Raw genomic sequence first — 20,160 nt, forward strand, 5'->3', positions numbered from 1 at the left:
GCAGAGACACTCAGGAAAACCAGAAAAGGAAACAGAAAAGCAGCCAATACACAAGTCCTCACAAAGACATCTTTGAAGAAAGTGCTTACTCTTATTTTTGGTAGGATGTTAAGTATCCTGAAATTTTCTCTTAGGAAACCTCTTCTTTTTTTTTCTCTCCTAGCATTAAGGGTGTGCAATGTTCAATAACATACATGGGTTTACTAACACAGATGATTCACACAGTGAACTAAACAAAATATTCTGTGCAACTGACTTAACTATTGTGCCTGTTACCACCAACATGTTCTAGACTTGCCTAATTTTTATACGAGTAAGAGTATACACGCAACAAAACCAGTAACCTGACAATTGCTTAAACTAAAAAGGGTATTCCCAGAGGACAACTTGTCTTTCTCAAACCTTTCAAAATAGTTGTTACATAAGGAGTAACGATGCCCACTCACACATAACTAAAGCAGACACAGCTCTCATGGAAATTAATAACCACAGATAGAGTCTATGATCAGCAACCTATACTTTCACCACATTACACTGCTCATTGTTTCGCTATCATGCTGAAGAACCTTCTTAGCTGCAATGAAGTGCCATTAAAAGAATAAGGTGCTAGAAGGAGAAAGAAAATGATGTGGCCTTGTGATATTCAGAGGTCACAGCAAAATTAATCAGCATGTGTTGCCATCAGTGCTATATCCAGAAGTTCATGCTGTCTAGAGGTGAAAGAATATAAAATTAAAGATGAACTGTGACTCAGAGAGAGGTCAGAAATGATCTCCTTTCAATTTATCTCTCAGCATAATATACTATGTGTAATAGAGGCCTTACCCCCTGAAGATGATGCAATAGAAAATGGGAAAAATACTTGTTATAGTATGTATGAAGGAAAAAAGACGTTTGCTGCATCTTTTAAAGTGCATATCTAGTATATACTACCCTTTATGAGACAACTTGTCGCAATTTAAAAACTAAGTTATATGTGGCTACATACCACTGGTACTTTGGTTTGTTTCATAACAAAAAAGGAAAAAAAGGCTGAAGTCCAGAGAAGCCCAGCAACTCCAGAAGTATCTTCTTGTTGTGAAAACTACAGAGGTGGAGCACCAGAAGGTGTTTACAGTTAACAAGAAAGACCTTTGAGACTTAAGGTCCTTAAAACCGTATTAGTGATATCATTCAACATCAAATCTCACAGAGCTTTATAAAAACATAATTCTGAAATGCAGCATGCTTCTACAAAGAAACTCATTAAGAATGATACACATAATCATGTTGACACTGGAAGAAACCCACTACCCAAGTGATACTGCAGGATATGCTGTCTGAGCGTAAAGAAGCTTTCCTTTTCAGGTCTGGTGGAAGCTCCTGGTAAACTGCATTTGAATGACATAAAATGTTTCATTTCCCTTCAAACTCTGAACGTTACCTGGAATTAAACATAGTGCTTAAGTATCTGCTCAAAAAGCATTTAATATCCTTCTGTAAATAGCAAATTCAGTCACTGAGGTGGTGCAAAGAACTGCAAGTGTTATTAAATTAATACATAAAATATATATCATACTATACTCCCTATATATCTATATATATAAAATGTAATAATGAATTAAACATTGTGTATGAAGTGTTTGTATTTTCCACTACGATGAAAGCTTCTCTTTAGTCAAATATAGCTCTGGATTAATAGTTTCAGCTGCTTCTAAAAAAAAAAGTACCTGACAAGTTACTACATCAATTAAATGGAATCAAGCCAAATGAGGAATATACTAATAACTTCTGGAATGAGAAATGTTAATTCTTTTACATTAACTGGCCTTTTGGGGTTTCTAATAGGCTGAATCTAGCATACTATGGGATTTTAACATTGACATGTTTCTAATGAGAGGTTAATGAATCTAATCTCTCACACTACGGTGAAACACAAGACTGGGATTCAGGGAGCCAGCTCTGATGGTGTTTGGCTGCGTTCCAGTTGAGTTCACTTATTTACGAAGAAGTTTCCATCAGATGTTCCTTTTCGTACTGAAACGAAGTGACTTGGGACAAAATGGTCCCTGTGGCATGGAAGAGACTGTCAGCAGCCCAAGGAAGAGGCCAATTCTAAATTAAAATTCATTAACCTTAGCATCTGTCAGAGTTTTGAAAAGAAAAAAATAAATAAAGGGGGGGAATACATTAGACAGAGACAAACAGAATTACCACAGCTTCTCTGCTTCCCAGCAAACTACTTACTGAATCAACAGCCTTCATTCTCTGAGAATGGTATGTGCATTTGATAAACAGAAAGATGATTCTGACTAATTACCGTTCTTCACTGACAACTCCCTTCAACTACCTGCTATTCGAATGTGATGAATACCTTTTTTTTTTTTTTTTTTTTTTACTGTCTTCCTTTTTCTGTCCTCCTGGTCCCACCCCCCAGGTTTGTGTTTTATTTATTTATTTATTTTTAATGCCTCCCAAATTCCATTTCTTCCTTAAGGAGCATAAAAATTCAGTAAGAGTTTGCAGCCATGTCACATAGAGACTTGATGGGCAAAAGAACATGAAAACCATTTTAAAGATTATTTGTGCTAATGAAGCATCTATACATGATGAAATCACTATGGGTGAGACAGCGCAGTTTTCATTTGTACCATGCTTTTAGAATCCACAGCTAGCTTTCTGCTACTACAAATGCAAATAATGTATGAGAGAACTCCAGAAAAAAAAAAAAAAGTAATTAAAAAAATATTTTCCTCTATTCAGAAGTAAGCATTTAAGAAAATGGTGGGCTTTAAAGATGAAAAACTGATAAGGAGAAAACAAGATTTCATTCTTCTCTCAACAAGCACTAAGACCAGCACTATCATAGAATCATAGAATATCCTGAGTTGGAAGGGACCCTTAAGGATCATCAAGTCCAACTCTTGACACCGCACAGGTCTACCCAAGTTCAGACTATGTGACTAAGCGCACAGTCCAATCTCTTCTTAAATTCAGTCAGGCTCGGTGCAGTGACCACTTCCCTGGGGAGCCTGTTCCAGTGTGCAACCACTCTCTCTGTGAAGAACCCCTTCCTGATGTCCAGCCTAAACTTCCCCTGCCTCAGCTTAACTCCGTTCCCGCGGGTCCTGTCGCTGGTGTTAATGGAGAAAAGGTCTCCTGCCTCTCGACACCCCCTTACGAGGAAGTTGTAGACTGTGATGAGGTCTCCCCTTAGCCTCCTCTTCTCCAGGCTGAACAGGCCCAGTGCCCTCAGCCGTTCGATGCAAGGAAAAAAGAAAACAAAAAAGGCAGGCAAAAAAAATAAAATTTTCCTTTGAAATCTACTGATTATGAGATACAGATGTATTATTAGGTAGTTATCAAATACAACTGTATCATAGAATCATAGAATCTCCCAAGTAGGAAGGGACCCAGAAGGACTCTAGTCACTTCACAACCTTGGTAGCCCTACTTTGGGCATCCTCTAATAGTTTTATGTCCTTAAATTGTGGCACCCAACCATTTTTAAGGCATAGTTCCCAAACATGAGAGAAACAATACGTTAACAACAAGCCTTATCTAAAACACATTTGCAAAACAACTTTTTTTCTTCTGAATTTGTAATACCGAGTAAAATTTTGTTTTTAGGCACTGCTGAAACTTTCAAGTGGATTAACTGCTCTGCTTGAGTACCAGGAAGAGCTGATGGAATTAATGTGTAAGTACTATTTTCCTCAGGAGGCAATAATTTAGTGAGAGCAACGGAAAGATGAAGTCTGTATCTGATTCAGCAACTAATAAAGAAAGTTCGAGGTCATCTGAAGTGTGATTACTGATGCTAGTTGCCATGCAGACAGGCTTGTATATTTGGGTATCATTCTTGTCAGTTTAAATAGTATTGAGAAAATATGTTGACCTAACTTGTTTCTGGCAGAACACTGCTTGCTGTGTTACTTTATAACAAGTGTTTTTATCCCCTTCTTGACTCTCAGAGCAGCATAAAGCAACCAAGTGTTTTGGCCAAATTTACGTATGGTCAAGCAGAAAGCATCCCACCAGCTAGGCCTAGAAATCTACCTGCCACCAAAACACTTTTCACGCAAACCACACCCAAAGAGTCACGCTGTGAGAAATGCAGACATCACGTACTCTAACCCAACTAAGCACACAATTTACGAGGTCTACAGGCATAGCAAACAGGAAATCAGATTTAATTGTTGTGTGGGGCGTGGAACTATCTCTAGCTGGATTCTCATTTAGACAGGTAAAAAACCTTTCCCAGTTAAGCTCCATATGGATTCTCTGTAAACCAGTAACAGATATAGCTTAGAGCAGGGAGTCTTACTCTCCTTACAGCTATAGCTTGTGATTTACAGCTCTGCTAAGCCACCCACACTCAGAAAAGTTGTCATCTTTGAGAACTTCAGCCTCTGTCAAATTTGGTTTAAATTAGCCCATATATACAAAAAGCACTGCAGAGAACAACTGTGTGGACAAGATGACCAGCAGATAAAACACAAGTTATAAGCCTTATTTCTTTAAGAAAAGGAAAAATAGTACTAATCTGGATGACTCACTGTAGAATACTCAAGATATGAAATATATCAAATGAAGCCAATAATGCATTTGAGTACATATATATTTATCTGAATATATATACAAATGAAAAATCATAAACACCTCAAAGCAAACGGAACTGAGAAACTTCCAGAGGTTTATGAAGTGGTATTAGTGTTCACTGGCAATTCAAAAGTCAGTTAGCATTTCAATTTCATAATCTACAGTAATGTCCTCAAAACACACTGTTTTTTGGCAGACTACTCTGACGAATATTTGGAATTTGTTCTTATACAATTTGTATTTCCTAGCAATTGGAAACACAATCCTACAATTAACAGTGCCACAACATGGGTAAATAAATACATTTTATGCAAGTTATTTAGACAGTCTTACTGCTTTTCAAATGTTATATTCCTAGTCTTCGACTGTAAATGATTAGCATCCTGCTCTCATGCCTCTCTGCTTAGCTTGCTTTTAAGTTGATTCTTGCCTGGAATACAGCTGCTTTTGAATAGAAGCAGGTTGTAGTGATCCAAAGTCTTGTAATACTTCAAATATTTGATTTATATATATATATATATATATATATATATATATATATATATATATATATGTATATACATATATATGTGTGTATATATATATACACACATATATATATATATAAAGATTAACATGCTCTTCTGCCTCCCTCACCAGATCTTGAGTTAAAATACAAATGCTAATCCAAGTCTCTCCATTCACTCTGTGGGAGCTCAGGTTCCTTATTTGGGTCAGTAAATTCCAATTTTGGCGTCAGGGACATCCCTTTTCAGTGGTCCTATACTAGGAGAACGTTTAAGCCACTCTGTGAGTGGCAGAGTTCTAACAGATTGAAACATTGTAGTCTGGTAGCTTTTTCTTTCACTTTACAAGCTTGTAAAATACATAGGATTTGGAATTATGAACAGAATCTTTTAACAAAAATACATGCTTTAGCACCAGGATAAGAGATCATCCACGGGTATGGTGAACTTTGCAAGAGATGAAAATATAAATTAGAAGATGTAGTAGAAGCTTTAAAGATTTTCAGTGCATATTTGAAGAAAATCACACATCAAATAATAAGCCGAAATAGAACATGCAGGTATAACAAGACGTTCAACACTGGTAACAGCAATGTTCCCATCAAAATGGGCCTCCACTACTGCAGAAAGGTAACATCATATGTTCTCAGCTGACGAAGATTATTCTTTCTTGGATGGGCAACATTCAAAACTAACACCCTAAACAAACAGGAAAAAAAAACAAATAGCTTTGAATCTAATCAAATAACTTCAAAATAGGTAGCAAAATAGGAATAGTCTGTAATAGAATATAGAATGTAATATTTTGTTGAATATTTATTTGAGACAACCTTCTACTACAAAGAGGACACTGTAAAATGACTTTCCTTGTTTCACTATAATGGAGGAAAATACTGCCAGTTAATACTATTAAAGAGGAGAAAGTATCAAACATTCACCTTCTCAAAGCCATCCACATTTTTCACGGTCCAAACTGAGATCCCTTGTGCCACAGTGTTCCAGGATTATTTTTAATAATGGCAAACTAAAACAACAAAAACCTCACTTGCCCAATTCCTGCATTCCCATTTCATTCTTTTAAAGGCTGTTAACATGTTCAAGTCTCCCTTCAACAGGCTATCAAATACAGCAGAATATTCCGTCACTTCCCTTTATTCTCCCCAAGTAGTCCTGGCAACCATAAAAACAAGGGAACAAGAGGCAGAATTGCTATCTGCTGGGGGAAGGCTGAGTTCTCTGGATTACTTCATGAAATGATTATTGTACAATCACTTGCCTGCCAGAAATTTTTACGTGAAACCAATGTTGGTAAGAAACATGTTTAGGAAGCAAAAGTACAGCTTATTCCTCATGAGAATGACATTTTCTTCTTCCCCCAGCTTTACAGAATACCTGGTAGAGGTTTTTTAGTTGTTTAAAAGATTTGCCATGTTTTTTTTCCACCTGTCAAAAATCTTCCCTGCAGTGAAATTGTCTGAAGACAAAGGGCAAAGTGACTCTATTCATGAAGATTATCTTTAGCAATTAACTAAGACAAACAGCTAATGAGTCTGAAGGTGTAATATGCAAGGCAGTTAAGTTCGGGTAGCAGAAAGAACTGTGAATAGACACCAGACCAATCAGGAATAGAAAAGAACAAAAGATAATAATGCCTAGGATTAATTAGATAATTGATTAAATGCATATGACTAAATTAATTCAAGAAACCAGATGAAAAGCTATTATTGGGTAAGACAAAATGTATTTGTTTTCAGCAAAAAGATCAGATGTTCCTTCTAACACCACCAAAAAAGTAAAACAAAAAAACAAGCTCACCCCAGTTACAGTTCTCCATCGGACATCCCAGTATTCATTACACTGTCACTGCCCAGTGCTCCTGAATTGTGCATTACCAATATTTACCATTGCTCTGAATAACATACCACAGTCTTTTTACGTTGTGCTATGTTATTTAGATACAGAAGGGCTACAAGAGCAAAAACTGCATATCAAAATTAATTCCAAGTTGTTGAGATTTTTAGTGCAGTGCAAAACATTTGCCAAAGTTCAAATGCATACCTCTTACCAGCAATACCCCTAGAACTAAATTACATCCGTCTGCTTTTCTAATAGTTCAAATAAAGGAGGAAAGAGATTAAATAAATTGCTAAGGTTTCACAGCAAAGTCGACAGCACAGTTGAGAAAGAAAATAAAAAAGAACATTTTACTTCTATTAAAAATTCTGCCTTTTCACCAGCATGTTTGTTTTCCTTCAGAAATATAACCTTGAATTTTTATTTAAAGTGAGCCAAAAGAACACAGGTCTCTGCACAGATGCCTGTTTTGGATAAGCTTTCCTATCATTTGCTGTCCAAACTCTACTATGTTTCTAGTCTTATTAATTACAGTTTGCTTTGGAGGGGATGGGGGGAACTTTGCTCCCCTGGCAATGCGCAGTTAATTATCAGGCCTATTGATTGGAAATAAAGATTTATCAAAAATGCAAAGGAAAAGGAAACATTTACACAGCATTGTTTTCCTCAGAGACCCCTCTCTTACAATTTCAATACCTCTATAGGTATCAGAGTGAATTACACTGGACTGCTTCATTGACCTTACAAAGAACGTCCAGAAATAAGCACTGTTTAAACTCCAAGAACAACTTCCCATCAGATCCATGTAAACAAAAATAAACTAAAATTTCAAATGACAAACGGTTAGCGTGTAAAACCAGAGACAGTCAGCTTTAGTTGTGCACAATGCGAGAAGGGAGTTTTAATAACTGCTGTGAACTTGGAGAAAACGAATGAAGAGAACTTCGAATACAGCCCATGTCAAACTACACATACTAACGTCAGCTGGGGCAAATGGCACCATGACAGCTGTAAAATTTTTTTTCCAGGCTCCAAAATTACTAACATTTTTGAAGACACTGACTTTTCCTTACTGCAGTTGTAAGATCATACCTTTTCCTATTCAAGTACAAGATCACTGAGGAGGCCTTCTGAACAAGTTGTTTCATCTTCTGCTGGACTCCCTACTGCTTACATCTATCTACTAATCCACTTCAAGATTTTAATTTTATATTCTTAACACACTCCTTTATATATCTTTCAGGACTACAAAGCGGATCCTAACATACTTACTCTGGAAGATCTTACTGTACTTAGTAAAACACACAATCAGTCTTCTATTATGCACCATAATAATGACCATTTCATGAAAAACTAATGGCAACTGTTTTCTTTGCAAACTGCCAGTGTTTTCCTTCAGGCAAGTTCACAATTCAATACTATACTCTTGCTTTAAAAAGAAAACACAACCAAGACACGTACACGCACACAAAACCACAAAGATTTTCAATGATTCTTAATGCCATTGCTAAATAAATGGTGCCAGTCAGCAACAGGGTTCCAGGCATATCTTATGATTGAATATTCCCATTATGGATTTACTCAAAGAAGACTCTAGGGGTAAGGAGCAAGAAAACACTTCATTTCTGTAGAGGTTTTCAGATCTGATTTAATTTTATTGATGGGGCTCTCTGTGAGCTTGACACACTACAGCCAGTGGCGCAGGGCTTCTTTGTTTTGTCTGGGGAGAGAGATTATATTTAATTCAGACTTATCAAGCACTTCAGTTTCTCTTGACCTAAATTTTAATTGATTTTCTTAAGACAAAGCTGCTTTTTGGTTTGCTGCTTCCATCAGCTTTCTTTCATGATTAGATTTGCATAGAACAATTAAAAGAACAGCTAAAATACACCTGAGTATAATTGGTTCTAACCCAGGAAAAGTATCACACATACTGCTACATTTGGTCATAACTTTCACTCACATTGTCAATACCATAATATATTCCACCTCTATATTGAGTTTTCCTCAAACTGTCTAGTGCCTCATTACTATAAAATGAAGAATTCAGTGAAATAACTATATCTAAATCCATTAAAACTAATTCAAAGCAGTGCAAGAACATGGAAAGTGACAGCTTCATTGACTTTTACCTTTTCAGGTTTATAGCTCCAAGTGATCAGCGTATTAAGCACAGACCTCTAACCCTCAACTCAGCTAGAAGCAGAACAGGAAAATAAATTCCTGGGACTTAAAGCCTGCATTCACTCAGACTACTGCTGACTCAGGGAAGTTTTGTTTTCACTCACGCAGACAAAAAAAAAAATCTTGTAAAAACACTGATGTGTCTACATTTTATTAAATACAAGGAATCACTAATGATAAGATGACCTCCTCTGGGTTTAATCATCTTAGTAAATAATTCACATTTTTATTGAAAAAAAATCACACGTACCACCTGCCTCTCTTGCCCCCACCCAGTATCTAAGGCTGGCAGTAGGACCATCCAGGCCGACAGACATTACCTCTCTCATGCAATCTACATCCTCGCACACGAACAGGAAGTACATATTCCTGCTCTAAGCCTGCCCATGCGGCTACTTTGAACTGCACATGAAATACAACTCTGGACAAGTTTTCTTTCTACTCCCCAGCCATAAAGGCAGGTAAATAAAAAAGCTGAATCTATTCAGAAAACATAAGATATATGAAGAGGTTCAAAACCAGCTTCCTTCTGAAACAGATAACAAAAGCTACACTAGATTTAAATATGGAAATGACATACCTCAAATGGTAAGAGGCAACTACTGAGGATATACAGATATTTGGGGCACAATCTTGTACATTAAATACAGTTTCCAAATAACACATTTATAATAGTTTTTGTAATATTGTATCTTATTCTAAAAGAAAAACTCTGCCTTGATTTCTATCTTAGTAACATTTTGAAATGCAACTCTATTTTCAGCGCACAGCTATTTTAGCTTAAATTTGTTACTCAGCATTTCTAGACTCACTTTCCCAAAGCAGGCACAAAATAATTTAATGGTGGGAAAAAAAATCTCCTTCTGTTTCCTGGTGTTAATAATATTCAGAAATGTCTCAAAAATGTGATGAAAAAATTCATTGGACCTTATACTGCTATTAAATGTTATCAGCAGAAACCTTATTCAATCACCTGCTTTATAATGCTAGGTATAAACAAGCTGTTTGCCCAAAACAAAAGCTGTTAATGTTGTGGAACACACTTGCACTTCTATTACTCCAAAGACTCTGGAGCTATATGCTCCATTACTATTTTCTGTTAGTATTACTCCAAGCCTATTCAGAATCTTGCATATTTCACAGGCTGGCTCTTGACTCATTTATTAAGTCCTTCCATCAGGAATTAAATCATTATGCTTAAGCTGTTGCTGCCATTACTACTTTTCTCTAGAATCGTAATAAACATAAGCATTCCTTCCTGCCCAAATGACTGGGCACAAGAACACATTGAGAAATGTTTGCTGTTTTGTTTTTTTAACAGAATCTTTTCCACTGCCTTACACAAAAAGTAATCAGTATTTTTTGTAATGTTATTGCTTTTTGTAATTCTGCATCAAAACTCTTTGTCAAAATGAAAGGAGGCACTTTGATTTTGTACATCAACTTTTAGTAAAAATCAGAATAGAGCTTGTAAAATAAATTCTTAACACCACAATATAATCCCAAATTAACATAAGTGCTGCATTATTATTATGATATTACTGCAATTGAATAATCATTTATATAATATCCTAATGATTAAGAGGTCCTTAAGAGCAGGTAGCTAATGGGGGAAAGAGTACTTTGGAAGAAGGAAGTTTGCAAGACTGAGGGGCTTGTTGACCTACTGAAGGTATCAACAAGAACTCAAGGGTAAAGATTCTGCAGAAAGGCTGAACAATTTCTTAAGCTTCGGGGGAGAGTGCAGAATTATTTACCCAAGATGTACACTTCAGAGGTGAAGAAGAAATATTGTCAGGTTCAATAGTATCAACAGAGGACACACCAGAACAAAGTGATCATAAGAGCAGCAAGCCAGCCACACCAGCTGGTTATAGTCTGACAGGATTTTAATACAGAGGTAAGTTTTAATGACTAAATCTTAGCAGTTCAGAAACCTGATTCTTGACAGCCAGAGGGCAGTAAACATTGCCAGAAGCACTAGAGGTGGTTTGGGGAATCACAGTCATGTAACCTTTACTTCAATTTAGCATTTCATACAAATTATGTCAGAAATAAATATACATGGGAATGTAGCTTCCCTGCAGCTAAACAACAATGGTACTTGGTAGATTAAAGCGCAAGAATGTGCTATCATCTCTGAGAGACTCACTGCATTAACAAATAATACTTGTTGCTGCACTGCAAGTGAAAGATGAACACATCATTAAGGCAAACCTAAGTTGTAGTTCCTACCGTAAAAACTCCCAAAGACAAAGCTACGTTGGGCTGTGAAAGAACAATTGTTTTCATTTCATATCATTCAGATATATAGACACATACACAGGCACAAACACATATACATATTACTTTTTCCAGTGTGTATGAAGAAAAAGGATATTATATGGAAAGCCTGTATATCTTTTCAGCAAAATGGTAACCAAGTAGTTCTACCTTCAGATTGCATGCTGCAATAAGAACAGCCAGATATTTTATGGAAATAGAAACTCTATTGAAAATTGTTCTATGAGCTTCTTAACTAAGAAAACATTCAGTGAATGAGATCTGCCTAACTTTCAGAATCTCTTTCCATCACATAATTCCTATACTGAAGAAAAACACAAACATGAAACCAGCAAAGGTTTCTGCACTTCGCACGTAATTTTACATATAAGCTATGCCAGTAATTTTAAGCACTAGCCTGTTGAAGACCTGCATGTGCAATAAATTTCACACGCAAAAACTTGAAGAAAAACCTACAACGAAGAAGTTGATAGTCCCATATAACACTTTGCTGAACATATTTTAAAATAATTTTACTGACAGTACATCACTATCCATGCAACATATTGAGGGTACCTTCAAGGAGCAATGACAAACATTGATCAGCACTTACTACATGACCAACACTGGATTACAGCCACCAAAATAGAAGATCAAATTCACTAAGGACTGAAGGTAAGAAGCAAATAATCAAGCCATCCCTTTCTACACTGAGCAACTTTTTACATAGCATGAAGCAGACACAGAAACGAGAAAGAATAGCATCAGCCTCAGACATGAGTCTTTTCAGATTTAAAAAAAAAAAAATACTTATGAAGCTGGAGTATTAACAATGGAATAAGTGTGAAGCTTTTGGAGAGGGAGGGAGAGCCTCTGAATAAGCTATGCCCACTGTGGGATTCAACCGGTTGTGATACGGATGGTTTTCAAAGACTCACAGATGCTGGAAACTGAGATTTTCTTACAAGCAGCCTGTTACCAATTAAGAGGCAGAAAGCTTATTTCACACTGAACTCTTTTTTACCCCTTCTAATTCAGAAGCTTAGCCTACTTTGAAACTATTTTAATTGAACCTGTTTTACTATCACATTACTATATATGACACATATAGCAATGACTAATGCATTAAGTGTGCATGCTCGAAACGTATTTCTAGAAAAGCAAGCTTAACCACAGACAGATGCTTAACAGGACAGGCTGCAAGTGAAAACTAATGGGATTTATGTATAAATTCAAACAGTCTCTGACACAAAGACTTTATCCAGAAGCAGGGTTCTGGTAGATCTATGTAAAATATCAGTAACATGCCTGTTAATGGAGAACATATTAACACAACTATTCTCCATATAGAACATGTTGTCCCATACTGTGCACCTACAAACAGCCAAACAATGCCTTTCACTAAAAATTAATCACAGATAACTATTAGCTAGGAGATTTTCGTCATTAAAAACAACATGCAATTACTCTATAATATAAGCCAGGATATGAAAGGTCTGTGCAAAGTAAAAGTAGTTACTTTTCTATCTAGTGTGCAGTATGTTTTCTAGAAGAAACTTCACTGCAAAAGCTGCAGTTCAGGAAATACCAAGATTCGTTTACTTTGCAGATTAGTGATACTCCAACCTGCAAAAGGAACTGCAAATTTTGTAGTGAGCTACGTTAATTGTGCTGAGTTTCAAAGAATCACAGAAAGGTTTGGGTTGGAAGGGACCTTAAAAGATCATCCAGTTCCAACCCCCTGCCATGGGCAGGGACACCTCCCACCAGCCCAGGTTGCCCAAAGCCCCATCCAGCCTGGCCTTGGGCACTGTCAGGGATGGGGCATCCACAGCTTCTCTGGGCAGCCTGTGCCAGATCCTCATCACCCTCAGAGTAAATGAGTTTATACAATTAGGCTTGCAAATCAACAGTGCTTTGACTAAATATTAAAATAGCTCCTGCCTAACCACGTTACAACCAACTTTACAGAAGACATTCGGATATACTTTCCGTATACCTTCCACTGTAGATAATGGCTTTATTCCCTTCACCCTATAGTAATTTTCTACTATCCAGCCAGACTCAGCAAGTGGAAAGAACTATGTCAACAGTATTATATCCCAGCAAATGGCCAAAGTGAAGCATGAAGACAGTGCAGGCAAGTAAAATGATGACAAAGTGTTTGTGTAACTGAAGGCACTGACATAAAGTGGACCTTACCTTATACAAGCCACACCAGATATTATTTCAGTGCTTAACTATTTTTTTAAACACTATATTGAAATATGTTGATATAATACACTTAGTAATCTGTGTATGAAAGTGATCATCTCTTATTTTTTAAGGTCTGTTTTCACCTACCTGTCTTGTTTTAATTTTACAAATTAGTATCAATTTTCAGAACAAACATGATTTTCCTGCCAAATTCACATTTTTTCTTGCTTTCTCTTCTGGCTTGATGCATTCTACCCATATTGTATTTCTGTGAAGCTCACTGTTTATTACATGTGGTTATTACCCAAAACTAAAACAACCATTATCTTCTGAGAATCAATATAAAATTTCAGGCTGTCTTTGGAATACTTGCCTTTATCTTCTTATAGATTTTTGTCTCCAGGTGAGCTTACTGAAGCTTTTCCTACTCAAAAGAAACTCTGTGGCATATTGCTGTTTGAAACTAATATCAAATTTGAAAGTAACAGGTAACAACATCAGGAGCTGAGAGAAAAAATCTTTAGGTCACCTGAATGAACCTCCAAACTGATACAGAATATAAAAGAATACAGTAGAACATTGTAACACAAAGATGACAAACTGAGTGTACAAACATGGAGAGAGGAAGGAAGGAAAATTACACAAACCTTTTTTCTCTTTTGTGTTCTGACAGGGTATCTGTGCCATCTATCTGCACTTCTGTACAAGGAACAACTGATCTTACTCTAAATGGTGAGGTACTATTTCATGCACAAATTTATCACTTCTGCCATTTCTGTGTTACCAACACATTCATATTTCTAAACAAGAATGCTTCTGAATTTCCATGTTTGTGAGAATCTCATGTATAAGTATAATCCAAAAAAGTCTTACCTTCCACCAAGGATTGGCTTCCCCAAGGCTCCCAAAGCAGAGTAGTCCATGCCATAGAAATTCAGCCCTAGAAGAATCTTATTTCTCCATTTTGAATCAGGATCCAGTACTTGAACACAGGCTCGAACCCAGGGAAGTGGGGAATTTGGACCAGGTCTGTTGAGTTAGCCAAAAAACAAACAAACAAAACACAGGTGATCATGCTGTCAGAAAAAGCACACGTTCATTCTCAATAGCCCTCTCTTTTTGCAGAGTGCAATTATAGAGAAAGCTATGGCACACAGAAAGCATTGAAAATAACCTACAAGCCTACAAAGATTCAATGCACATTCTTCAGTGGCTTAAAACTGCTGATGCACAGAACATGCTTGTCCCACTAAAAGGTCATTCATTTCTAAGGTGTACGTGAAACTTCCTATGGTGGGTAAAGAAGTTACCACCTAGCACATTTACCATCACTGAGCTTGGCCCAACTGTTTTCCAATACCATCCTCAATGTTTTTACTGTACACCAGCACAATATACAGGGACAAAATCCATCATTTACTCATAGAACAACTATAAAAGCAGTGACAAGGAAGCAATACAAGTTTCAAAGACTGCTTAACATTTGTACACTTTATTTATGAATAAAACTCTAAAGGGGCAATTGCTTAGCAACAAAAAGCTCTGTTGTTAGAAAGCAGCACCTGAATATGCAGACTAGTTGAACTATCCTAAATACAGCATCAAGATACCAGTCTCACTCTCTCCCGAGCTCAGAGAACAGAGCAACAGGCTCTACTGCAAACATTCGCTAATACAATAGAAGTAAAAGCATATTCCAGACTTTTAAATATCAATATTATCTGCTCAAGGTCTTCAGAATATCTGTAACATTAAAACTGTAAGTGGTAATAAAGTACAGAAATTTTGCTGTATGTACACTGCTTTTAGTATACTCAAACCAATCAAAGCAAATTTTTAAAAAAGGTGGTTTTTTTTTTGTTTGTTTGTTGTTTTTTTTCCCAAAACCTCTCTCACAAACTACATTTATTTCAAACACAATAAGTGTGTTAACTGAACACTGTCTCTCCTACTTCAAAGTACAAAAGAATAGCAGTTCCAAGCCAGATCTAAGTAACTTAATGCAGCAGTAAAAGCATTAAGGTGTGACTGTACCATAACAGAGCCTGTAATTTTAACATGATATAAAGCATGGTGCAGCTTCACCACACAGGAAAGATGTAGCCTACAGTATGGTGTAAAACTCAAAGTGCATCCAGAGTTCCAGATGGGTTTGCACTGACTGTGTGAAAGCCCTTAGCACTTCATCTTCATAGATGTCCCATTTACCTAGAGGAAAGCTAAAATGGTTACCTCTATGCTTCATATTCCAGCAGAAGAGAGTAACAAAAGCCTGTTCTAACCTCAGTACACATTACTGCCCATGATTGTTTTCCCCTAGGGTGCTATGTTGGAAGATCTAGAGACAGGGTCTGGGGAGAGAGAGGAAAGAGGAAGGTAAATTTCAGAAGAGACATAATTGTTCTTCTATTGAACCTGCCTAGACACTATCAAAGTGCTAGAATACTATGGGTGGCAGACGTCTTAGTGATGGAACACATGCAAAAGTGATGGCATGTAAGTCTGCCAGTCTACCACAAGTATTAACTCTGGAGAAGCCACCTTCAAGCAGAAGGAATTTGAGAAGCAGAAGGAATCTGAGAAAGAATTTCTCTGCCTCAGGATGAAGCAGACAAATTACTTGTCAATTTTGCTCTTCTTTTTTCCCCCACAATGATATGTACTGGATTATTTTGTACCATTGTGCAGAACTGTGCTAAGTAACTAAAACCAAAACATCCTAGTCTGGAAAAAATAAGTGTCACAGTACTAGTAAAAGAGTAATTCTTTAGCTCAGGTACAAAGCCCTTCTCAATACTGGGTGCCAGATCCTCACTGCAGTTACACCCAAGTTATGGGCTGATTCAAAAATAAACTATCCTAACTACTAATCCAAAACTTTCCTGTCTATTACAGTTAATGCACACCATCCATTTTATGGGAAAAAAACAGTAACTCATATTGTAGATTTCATAGCAGTGTAAATGGAAATGAGTTCCTTCAGCGCGTTTTTCCTAACGTTAGAGTCTTACCGTTGTGGTGTTGAATAGTCGTATGTCATGAGACTGAAGCTGTCTATTGCTGAGGCCAACTGATCAAATTCTTTCTTCGTGAACATTCCTGGCTGGTTAGTCCTTTTAAAACAAAACAAAATAATAATAATAAAACAAAACAAAAAACAACAACAACAACAAAAAACACTATTGTAACAGCTGTGCTTAATTTCACCTCTGGGTTTCAAAATCGTACTTTTTTTCTTAAAGCACCTCAGAATGAATCTTATTTCTGTTCTTAAAGTAAATTGTAAAGAAAAAAATATTCAGTGCTACTTCTGTTGCCAATAGGAAAAATCAGACATCTACAGCACGCTAAGCAAATCTGCATCACCAGCATGGCTACAATAGTGGTTGTAAGGACTATGGACTAATCAAGTTGCTTTAGATATTAATCAGTTGAAATCTAAAGGCTTTTACAAAACTCTGAATTGCTTGGACTGTCAAACTGTCCTTGGTATTTATAAAACTAAAGGTTACCTGAGCCATACTTAAATGGATGAGTGCAGCTGTTGATAACAAAATACATACATAAATCAAAGGTAACATCTTGTTTAATCTCCTAGGCAAAAATAATTTTATCACAGAATGGTTTAGGTTGGAAGGACCTTAAAGCCCATCCAGTTCCAACCCCCTGCCATGGGCAAGGACACCTCCCACTAAACCGAGTTGTCCAAAGCCCCATCCAAGCTGACCTTGAGCTCTTGCAGGGATGGGGCATCTTCCAAGGATAGGATTTTCTATTGTACTTAAGAAATTTCTTCCAACATGAAAAGGTTATGTTAATTTTTTTTTTTCTTCGCTTCCAAAAAGGTGATAAAAAGCAGCAGGGCAATACAAGTACAGCCTTTTAGCAAAAGGCTATACAAATTTTTTTTTTTTAAAAAAAAACACAAACAAAACATTTATTTTTCTTTTGAGGGTAAGTAGTAGCAGTACAAAAGGAAAAACTTTTATATCCATGTGTGCTACTAAGTAGTAAGATAAGGCAAAGCAATTACCCATTTCTGAGAAACAGCTTAAGAGTTCAAGTCACTGCAAAGTATTCAGCAGGTATAATGTACATGCTAACCAACATTCTCTCCTCTCTTTTTTTTTTACCCCACAAATAATGGTTCATAACACGACATTAGGGAAACAAAAATACTATCAGTCTTGGAAGAAGACTCCGAAAAGGAAGAAGGTGACTAAAGGGAGTACTAGGGGTTGATTTTTCCTGAATCTTGGTGGAAATTCAGCATTTTATCCTCAGTTTGAGAAAAATCCAGTCTATGAACCACGTTCTATGAACACAGCATTCTTACTCCCCTGCACTTTTTTTTTTTTTTTTTAAAACTTCATCACAGCAGGAAACATAAGAAAGCCTTAATCACAGGGCAAAGATGGCAGTGAACAAAAAAGAAGAAGCTACTGCAAAGAAACAATGTTGTCAGAGGGCTCTGAAGCATAAGAGACAGACAGGTAAAGTTGGGTATTCTCCTGAATAGCCTAAAAAAAACCTCTAAAAGCTAAACTAAAAGCGGGGCTCACAGGAGAACCCTGCAAAGAAAAAAAAAATGGCTTAACAGCTACAAATTCTAGCACAACAGCCATTCTAACAGATTTAAACAACTGTACGAGATCCCTCTTGAGGATAGAAGGGAAGAGACTGAAGAATTTAGAACTTTCCAGTGATATCAGAAACTACTACTTGACCTACAAATTAGCAGGCAATGCCTATATAGACAAGCTATACATTACAAGTCACTTGCAGTCCAACCTAAATGTAAAAAACAAAAGAGATGCTCAGCAACAGATGCAAGTAATAGACTGGAAAAAACAACAACTTATTTTGACCCTCATCGCTTTTGGATCAGTGCGTAAATTCTGCATCCAACAACATTTGCTGAATGGGTCACCAGAGCATAACAGCATTCTGCTACTGTTTTAAAAGGACACTTTCTGTTCTCCCACATTAGGAAATAAGTTAACAGAGTACAGGTAATGAAGTGGGGCAGAATAAATCATTTAACATGTCTGTCATGTTGTAAGGGAGCAAAGCATGAATGATATTTGCGAGTGAGGTCAATGGACCTGACCAAATGCACACTGGATTACGTAGCTCTAATTTGTACAAAGCACAGTGGTGTTCTGGCTGTCTCAAGTTTTCAGAACCAGTTATATACTTCTCATAATGAGGAGAAATCCCGTCCCTTTTCATCTGGGGTTTTAATAAATTAACACAAATTTTCACTTCTGGAACCATTGGCAGACCTCAGGTTTGGGTGGTTGTTGTTGTTGTTTTTTTGTTTGTTTGTTTGTTTTGTTTGTTTGTTTGTTTTTTATAGTTATCTGCCTGTCATTTACTGCAATTGCAAATTACAGCTGTTCTACAAGAATAAAGAAAACAAGGACATTTTTGAAACAATGTCATGGCAACCTGGATGCCCTTAGGCAAAGCAATTCCCCATTGCAAACTCCAGCAAAACACATTTTCAGTAAATTGATTTTGATTACTTATGACGGGAAAAGCATAAAAAGTAATTATAACGTGCATTAGATATTATGGCAAGTCAGACTGCCTTACAGATTAGGCTGGGTAGTATTTTAATGAAACTTGGATATGGAGGGCAGGTAATATATCCACTTTTCATATACATTGTCAAGGAACGGAAAAAAAAATCAGGTTAAAATGGATGTAGTCATTCTGTGCAAAGCAAGCTTGTAACTGAACTACTTAACTACAAAGGAAAAGCATCTGAGGAGCAGAGGCATAAGTTCCAACTTGGAACAAGTCTAGCAGTGATGAACGTGCTTTGTCCATTCATGATTGGTGTTAAAACCAACTTTTCTGCAAAAAACAAGCACCACTCACCAGCTCTGTCAGCACCAGTCAATTCTGCTCTAAGTCAAGCACATTGAGAAACTGCTCATTGGAACAGCACTAAGACTACTGGACACATGACTTCAGAATTGTTCTGAGTCAAAAAATGGCACTTAAGGATAAAAACAATTATTTTTTCACAGCTGTTATGCTTCTCTTTTAAGGTTCTCCAATCATTCTGATGTTTAAGTTAGTCCTAAACTCATCTCAAGTACTGTTTCCAAAACACTCAGCCGTGACAGGCTCCATCAGCATTTATCAACAGTGTACAACTTAAATACTAAAGAGGCCTTGTTATTAAACTGCCAGCAGACAAACCTTGGTGACTTTTATTTATATTTATTTTTGCTTACCATCAACATCAAAAACGTGAAGAGACAGAAAGCAGGTACATCAACACGAGTTACAGGAAAAGCAGATTATTTATTACATTATTTAATTCAAAAGTCTCTTTGCACAAAATTAACCCTAACCTCTGAAGTGTTTTGTTCGCTTTGAGTTTACCCAAAGACACAATTCAAAAATTACACCTCTTCTGGAGTCTAACAAACATACTGGATAAGAGAGTGAAGCTGAGCACTGAATAGAGATCTGCCATATAAAGAAATCTGCGTCTACTGGCCTACATAATTTCCTACTGAAATTATGCAACATGTGTTACAAATATGAAACAATTGGGTTC

The 20,160-nt window shown here is 36.7% G+C and overlaps 1 protein-coding gene across 2 annotated transcripts in view; it reads right to left on the reverse strand.

Moving 5' to 3' along the window:
- The window catches only part of CHID1 (chitinase domain containing 1), a 99,262-nt gene that overhangs the window by 40,467 nt on the left and 38,635 nt on the right, over window positions 1–20,160 (reverse strand). For both annotated transcript variants that reach the window (XM_068684531.1, XM_068684530.1), the window contains exons 9-10: window positions 16,595–16,696; window positions 14,457–14,612 (exon numbers count right to left, since the gene is read on the reverse strand). In XM_068684531.1, the coding sequence (XP_068540632.1) occupies window positions 14,457–14,612; window positions 16,595–16,696 (258 nt within the window). The remainder of the gene's footprint in view (window positions 1–14,456; window positions 14,613–16,594; window positions 16,697–20,160) is intronic.

Source organism: Anas acuta, chromosome 5, assembly GCF_963932015.1.
Source record: "Anas acuta chromosome 5, bAnaAcu1.1, whole genome shotgun sequence".
Lineage (NCBI taxonomy): Eukaryota > Metazoa > Chordata > Aves > Anseriformes > Anatidae > Anas > Anas acuta.